At 42.4% G+C, this 8,357-nt stretch overlaps 1 protein-coding gene across 2 annotated transcripts in view; it reads right to left on the bottom strand.

Annotated features, from left to right (window-relative positions):
• The window catches only part of ephb3a (eph receptor B3a), a 104,744-nt gene extending 96,619 nt beyond the window's left edge, over positions 1–8,125 (bottom strand). For both annotated transcript variants that reach the window (XM_038283528.1, XM_038283530.1), the window contains exon 1: positions 7,565–8,125. In XM_038283528.1, coding sequence (XP_038139456.1) covers positions 7,565–7,628 — 64 coding nt within the window. In that variant the 5' untranslated portion in view covers positions 7,629–8,125. The remainder of the gene's footprint in view (positions 1–7,564) is intronic.
• Positions 8,126–8,357: the final 232 nt, after the last annotated feature.

The raw sequence follows: 8,357 nt of genomic DNA on the forward strand, positions 1-8,357 counted from the left end.
GCTCTGACTCACTGTTAGCTCCGAAGCTAATGACTGTTTCATTAAATTGAAACCATTAAAATCAGCTGCAGGCCAGATATTTACTGGTTAAAAAAAAAAAAAAAAAAACTTACAGCTTGCATAAACAACCTCTTTTCCGTCTGCTGTGTTCTAATCTTTTACAGTTTTTTATACCATATTTTTTCTCTTTTCTTTTTACTAATTTGTCTTATACAGTGCTGTGGAAAGTCTTCCATTTTCACAATTAAATGTTTCAGATCCCCAAACTAATGGTAATAGGAAAGATAACCTTGATAAATACATGATGCAGTTCACAAATTTAATTTACCAAGAGGGCGAAAGAAATCAGAGCCAAACTGATGCTATGTGGAAAAGCAATCTTCTTCCAAACGTAATAATTGGTTGCTGCAACCTTGGCAACAAGATTTCCCATCATTTCTGATAAGTGATGATATGGGAGCATTTTGATGCATTTAAGTTTGCAAAATTGTCATGTTTTTATGCAATGTACATTCTGTTTAAAAGTTTTTACTGTAACTATACCGATTCAGAAACTTACATTGATTTTTTTTTTTTTTTTCAGGGCCATTCAGAGATAAACGCTGTTCTTTGGGTGATTGCTGTGCTAAAATATTTCCCTAAAATGTATATTTTTTATAAACAAAGCGGATGTTTATGACGTCATCCGTGCGCGCCGGCTACCGTTTATTCTGTCCGCTGAACTGCTGCTAGTTTTGCTCACATATATCTTCAGAAGAGCTCCAAATGACACAAATCTCATATGGGGGACTAGAACATGATGGAATAACGTAAAATCGAGGGCCCAATGTAAAAAAAAAATGCCTTCCCCTTTAAGGTAATGGGATATATCGGGATAAATCATATCTTGACCAGAGGTGTCAAGTAACAAAGTACAAATACTTCATTACTGTACTTAAAAGAATAGTACACCCAAAACATGATTAGCCATCATTTTCTACTCACCCCCATGCTGAACAACACTCTGGAGTACTTTTTTGATATCTCAAATGCATCTGGAGATCTGGGAGGCTTCTTGCTGTCTGCTGACATTCAAATAATGGAGGTCTATGGTGTCCGAGGCAGAAAGGTCCATAAAAGTCCACAAAAAACGTGTCAATATTCCTCCATACTGCTCGTCCAATGTATTCCAAGTGTCCTGAGTGGGTAGCGTCAATAATTTACTCGAAACGAAGTCATTTAGAATGTTTTTAGAGCATAAACAGTAGTGTATAGGATTTCCTGAAAGCGCGTTCACGAGTCTACGGAAGCCGGCAGACCAAACCAGATGAAAGTGCGCATTCAGCGTCTGCTCTGCCGATAATGCAAGCGTAGAAGAAGAAATGTGCTGTTTACCTGTGCAAAGAAAGAAACAACGAAAGAAAAATGTCTGAGGACTTCAGTGTTGAGGAAGAGCATGAGTTCTTTGCCGAGCTGAATGCGCACTTTCATCTGGTTTGGTCTGCCGCGGTTTCCGTAGCGTGGTGAACGCGCTTTCAGGAAATCCTATACACTACTGTTTATGCTCTAAAAACATTCTAAATGACTTTGTTTCGAGTAAATTCTGGATGCTACCCACTCAGGACACTTGGAATACATTGGACGAGCAGTATGGAGGAATATTGACACGTTTTTTGTGGACTTTTATGGACCTTTCTGCCTCGGGCACAATAGACCTCCATTATTTGAATGTCAGCAGACAGCAAGAAGCCTCCCAGATCTCCAGATGCATTTGAGATATCAAAAAAGTACTCCAGAGTGTTGTTCAGCATGGGGGTGAGAAGAAAATGAAGCCTAATCATGTTTTGGGTGTACTATTCCTTTAACCCATCCCCTTGCGGAGCAGTGGGCTGCCATTGTGCGGCGCCTGGGGAGCAGTGTGGAGTTGAGGGTCTTTGCTCAGGGACACAGGGTGGCAGTCTGTGGAAGTGGGGCTCGAACTGAGAACCTCAGGATTCCAAGTTCTATGCCTTAACCACTATTCCGCCACTCCCAGTATTTATCAGTTTTTATATTATTATTTTTGTCATTATTATTTATTTATTGGCAGCATGCCTAAAAGTCTTTATCATGATAAAGTAATTAACTATCAGCAATTATTGAGCTAATTGATGTTGACCTGATTTTGTGGTACATCAAAGTGATGCCATATACACTGATGCTTATTGCTACAGCAAATATTTTTTACATTTATCTTCTCTAAGGTGCATTTATTTATTCAAGAAAGCAATGACTAGTCATAAAATGTCCTTATAACATATGCAACACTTATTTGAGTTAAGAAAATGTACCAAAATGTGGCCTATTTCACAGACTTACAGAATCATTAAATCGTTCAAACCGTGCAGCCAACGCAGCAGAGGATAATGATGCCTATTCTCAAGCTTAAAGCAGACTCCAGGCTCATGCGCCGCCGTAAAACTCTAAAATGGCAGCAGTGAAAAGGGGTCTCCGTTAGCCAGTAACTCTCCTCTCCAAAGCGTGTCGACTCACTAATTCCTAGAGACCAGTTAAGGTTGAAAAAGATCCCATTTGTTCCACAGTCCCCCCCCCCCCCCCCCCCCCCCCCCTTCCACTTCTTTCCTGTTTAATTTACAACACCCCTGAGATAGGCAGAGCTGCTACAACTCAAATCCAGATTTCTGCCCCCTCCCCTCTCTCCACCTCACTCATAAAACTGCAGCAGAGGTGGAGTCATTCACCCCCTGGGGTAAGAAAACAATGCAGTATGGTGGGAACTTTAAAGCATCACCACCAGTGGCATTTAATGTTTTTTTTTCTCTGCCTGTTGTTGTTGATCGCCTGCTGGAGCCAAAATGCCACAGAACTCTGTATTCTCCAAGTGCTCGGGGAGCTCATGCATGCTGATGTTTTATTCACTTTGTGAGTGAGGGGGCATGATGAAAGGGGAGGCATGCCTTATATAGCACTAACACTTGGAGCCAGGCAGCAAACATGAAATATTAACACATATCATCGTCAGCAGTGATCAGCGGTGATTAATTGTGCAGCAGTAAATAAATAAATAAATAAAAAATAATAAAGCTTTTAGACATGGGTGTTAAGGTAAAGGTTTGTTGGGTCAAGGTTATTTAGAAGCAAAAGTTCAGCAACTCTTTAAATAAATGATGGGGAAATAATCCAAAACAACTGAGGTGTTTTTCCAACTGCTTTAAGACCAACAGCCTATTGCTGCACACTGCCAGTCAGCTGGACAATGCAGGGCTAAATTATACATACAGGTTACAGCTTTAGAATAAAAGTAATTGTGACTCAAATACAGCTTTCAGTAATTAAATCACTTGTTTTAAAGCTTGGGCTTCACTCGCCTCTTTTTTTTCTCCAAATTCTGACTTTAATCTCAGAATTCTGACTTTTTTTCTCCAAATTCTGACTTTTTTTTCCCTCAGAATTACTTTAATCTCAGAATTCTGACTTTTTTTTCTCAGAATTCCGACTTTAATCTCAGAATTCCGACTTTCATCTCAGATTTCTGACTTTTTTTTCTCAGAATTCCGACTTTAATCTCAGAATTCCGACTTTCATCTCAGATTTCTGACTTTTTTTTCTCAGAATTCCGACTTTAATCTCAGAATTCTAACTTTCATCTCAGATTTCTGACTTTTTTTCCTCAGAATTCTGACTTTAATCTCAGAATTTTGGATCTTAATGTAGATGGGCACCATGATCGAAGAGACGTGGAGCACTCAGCTTCACTGACAAAGATGTGAGTTGTTTGAGGTGGCCAGTGACACATTGGTGGAAAATGACGGAATTAGGCAACTTTTTACGTGTCTGAGGGGTCCCCTCATTAATGGAGGAGCAGAAGGTCATTAAAACAAGAGAGCTAGTCTCTAAAACAGACATGGCTATGGCTTCATATTTCCCATGTTAAACTGAAATAAAACTTAAAAATCAATCTTTTTTTTTTTCTTCAGTGGCCCTAATCCTCTTCCGTAGCCATCTTTGCCCCTCCCACACTGCTGAAACAAGCCTTATGCTCCATTCGTTAATAGGAGTAATTTTTTAATTGCATGTTTTCAAATGCAGAAAAAAAACACTAAAGGCAGCTGCTACTACTTTTACTCATATATCTGAAAATGCATTTATTTCAGAAAATCGATCCCCTATGAAAGGTATGGATCTATTACATAGATTTATTATAATTAGACTATGGCTTCAAGGCTCAGTTTCTCTCAATTATGATAATTTTCTGTTTGCAGGTAATGAAAATGTGAGAAAAGGTTTAGAATATTACATTAGACCATTAAAAATAGTTAACTAACATGGAAACGTGGGTTGAATCAAAGCATATTTAATACCTGCTTAATGATTGCTGCTTTCAAACAGCATTTAGTGCATCACAAATAAGCTTTAGCACATGCACAATAATGAAACCTATGACTAGCTGCAGGCTAGCTGCAGGAATGCATAGCTCTACTAATTGACTGTGTTACTGTATGATAAGCCAAACTCAAAAATATGTCATACTTTTAGAAACAAGCCTTAAAAATAAAAATATTTAACAACATAAGGTTAAAGATTGTGCTGCACAAATAACTGCTTTTTTATCTTAACTGAAAGCAATGAGATCAAGTTACACTGTTTTTTTAAACGGTTGTAAATACTTCAGTGTTGTCAAACCATTGTACTTTTAATTAAGAATAGTATACTGTGAGAACCTAATATGGACTAAAGTCTACAAGCTTCATATGTCTCTGTGGAGTAAATCACAGTGGTATGAGTTGATAGTGATCCTCTGTTCGATGCTTGAGGAGCAGCTCTTTGAACAAGTTGAGTTGACCTAATTCAGTCTCTCTTCAGGGCTGCTGGAATCTGCTTTTACAGGTCAGCAAATAATGGTTTCCACTCGATATGTAGACGTACATAGGGAAGCAGAAAAATCTCTACTGCTGATATGATTAGAGAGAAGAAAAAAAACAAAAACGCCCCAAAACACACAGACATCCTTCAGATAGCTTTATAAAATCCTTTTCCGAGTGTTCATCCATCTGGTTTATTAGCTTTTAAAATGAGAAGACAGTAAACGCTGACTGTAAATGAGAGAATTACAACATAAAAATGTCAAAGATGCTGAGTCCTTTACTGCAGACAGGTGGTGCAAACGGGAGATTAGATGCAGAGGTAGCTCCTTCAAACTGGCAGAGCCGGCCCAAGGCATAAAGGTACAGAGCTGCTGCTTAGGCTGACCTGCAGGGGGCGCTTTGCTGGCTTCTTACAACAGTTTCAATTGTTATTTTACATTTGGGTCATTTTAAAGCTATTTAAAAACTTACTATGATAAAAAAAATAATAATAATTTGGTTTAAAATCCAAATTATAAGTTATAGATTTATGCTTTTTCATCCACTGTAGAGATCAGAGTAACAACTTTTTATACAGTAGCCCAACAAAGCCTTGCTTTTGTTTTGAAAACATGCAAACTGGGACAGACGAAGCAAAAACAAGGCATTGTCGGGTGCGATTACAACGCTATTTCTGACATTTTGAATTGAAAAAGCTTCTTGGATGGGAAGCGAAATGTCTTCAAACTTGGAAACAAATTACAGTGGATTGTTTTTAATTTATTTTTGGAATGACTCGGACCTGGATGACTGAGAGCCTTCACCAGTGTCAGGACTCCTGTCTGTGTGTTTGTGTTTGTCTCCCTTCCTCCACCAGGAGGCGCCTGGTTTTGGTCCGTCACCTCACACACCTGCGGATGGTTTCCTCATTAACGGAGTGTTTTTAAGCTGCTGACTGCCACTACCTCGACGCCAGAGTGTTTGCCAGTTTTGGATTCTCTAGCCAAGCTGAGTTTTGCTGAGTCAAACTGAGTTCTTGTCAACCTGAGTTTTAACTTTGTTTTTGTCTTTGCCTCTCGGCAGGAAGTCATCCTGCAAACTGGATTTCTCTGACCTTCTCTCCCTGGAAGGATCAACTGAGCTGGGGTTCAAACAGGAGGTTTGGATCCACTTTCCCCAAGAGATCGTTTGAGCTTCACACTGAGAAAGGGATTCATCTCCACTACGACCCGTTCAAGTATCGCAGGAAATCTGAGTGGCAGTCAGTTTCTCCATTCACCTACTAACAACCGCATTCTGGGTAAACCCTGTTCCGCCCTCCACCAGAATCAGACAAAAACAAGGATTCAACAACTTCTCTGGAAACATGAGTCAGCAACCAAATCCTCTTCTCCAAGTTCACGAGTCAAATTTCCCACTGAGCCTGAACTAACCGCTGTGCCTTCCCCTAACTTTCCAGTTCCAGTTGAGCAGTGTTCAGAGCAACACTTCTCTCTGAATTATCTCTTCAATAAAACCCTTTTCCCTGGTCTCCCTGTTTGGTCTTCTGCATTTGGGTCTGAACCTTAGTAAAATCATGACAACCAGCACATTGGCCAGAATATTTTATATGGCTTTAATATTTTGTTTTCCATCTTTATGGTATATTTGGGGAGGCTGCAAGGTTTTACATAAATTACCCTTTTTTTTTAGTTGAATTTTGTATTTTTGGCACATTATCTGTTTTTGATGCACTAAATTTAAATGCAATTTCTCCACCAACTTTGCGCCAAATGAAAAAATGCCCCATTTATCCATTTCTGCCGAGCAGCAACCTGTAGGACAATAAAAACGCCCGGCCCATCTTCCAGCTCATTTAAACCCATCTGATGATCTGCCCTTCATGTTTATCCTCAGAGGACAAACATTAGTTAACCCCTGAGCTTTGAGTAACGGGCTCTGGCCTGGGGAGGCTGGTGTCTCCGTGTGGGGGCCCACTGGGACTCTCAACGCTGCCGCTGCTGCATTGATTTACTTGCTGACACCAGAACTGATGAGGGATCAAGCTGGCCACGGTCCAGCAGAGGCAGATTGGATAGGGAGGAGGATAGATGGATGAGGAGGGAGGGGGTGAAGCAGTGAGAGGTTTGGGCTGTAGGGTGGGCTCCTCTCTGGGGCAGCGCTCCCTCCTGTTGATAGTGAGGGCCCCGCAGCGCACTTGTTAAGCCATTGACCTTTAATGCACACTTGTCATCTAATATGTTACACATGTGCGTCCCTGTGGAGAGATTGATCCGCTGGCGGGTGCGCGTGCATGCCTAAGGAGCCCCGGCGCAGCAGAGCGCTCCAACCCTCCGGAGCGCATCATCCGTGCGCCCTGGTGATGGAGAAGGGACGCCCCCTCTGCGCTGCCTCGGAGGAGGGATGGGGAACCGAACCGATAGGCGGGGCAGGTGGGGCATCCTCACTCTGCATGCGGGCTTTGACTACAGGGACAATAGCAACAGGGACATGTCCCCGAAAGGCCGCATGTCATCACAGAAACATGAGTTGGGACGCGGCACAGCTGCTGATTGAACTGGACTGAGTTAATGGGTTTAATTAAGAAAAAATAGAAGGAAGAAAATGTGTCTCCCATTGGAGACAATAATTGATTAGTTAATTAGAGGCAATGGATGGACTGTTTCTGTTTACCAAACAGTCTATTGTTTATACGCACAGCAACACACAAAAAAGGAGACATTAAAACAAAAAGGACGTACCTTCCACAGCCAGGACCGCAGGGACCACCAGGCTGCACACCCAAAGCAGGTAATCCATCGTCATAAACCTGGATGTAGCCTCATGAAGAAAGGTGCGCTGACTGGAGCCCCGCGGACGGACTGGAGACCTAAACGCAGAGCGCCGCAGCAGCAGCGGGGCTGCTTCCTCTCATACCTTCAGCTGGGAGTCTGGGAGAAGCGGGTGGGATAGGGGGGGTGGAAGGGAGGGGGTCTTATTGCCCCGCAAAAAAAAAAAAAAAATCCTCAGTCTGAAAGCATGCGGGCTGGAGCCGTTATCACTCCTCCGGTTGGTCGGCGGCGTTGCGCCGTTTCTCAGTCTCCTTCTCTTTGTGTGACTTTACCGACAGGCAGCTCCGATCCAGGGGCGCATCTCTGCGCCGGGTGGGGGGGCTCTCTCCCTGGGCGGGAGGGCGAGGACGGGAACCCCGGGGTGAAGTCCTCTCTCCGCGGAGGGGGTCTGGAAATGCTCAGCCTGTCCGGCTCCTCCAGGATGCTGCTCCTCTGCGAGGGATGTGCGTCGGAATGGCAACAGAGACCGAGAGGTGGGGGGGCTGAGAGGGGGGGGGGGGGGGGGTAAACAGCAGCAAGGCAGTCAACACTAACCACATGCTTCCTTTTAAGACTGCCAAATTAAAAGCACCTCATCGGAATGATGACTTTTACAGAAAAAAGTCATTTTATTACAGCCAGCTGACGATCAGTGTGCAGCAGCAGTAACATTTCATTATGTAACTTTTTAAAACAAATTAGTTTTAGGAGTAGATGTAGATGT

This window comes from Cyprinodon tularosa, unplaced genomic scaffold (genome assembly GCF_016077235.1).
Source record: "Cyprinodon tularosa strain WSP-4 unplaced genomic scaffold, ASM1607723v1 ctg195, whole genome shotgun sequence".
Classification (NCBI taxonomy): domain Eukaryota; kingdom Metazoa; phylum Chordata; class Actinopteri; order Cyprinodontiformes; family Cyprinodontidae; genus Cyprinodon; species Cyprinodon tularosa.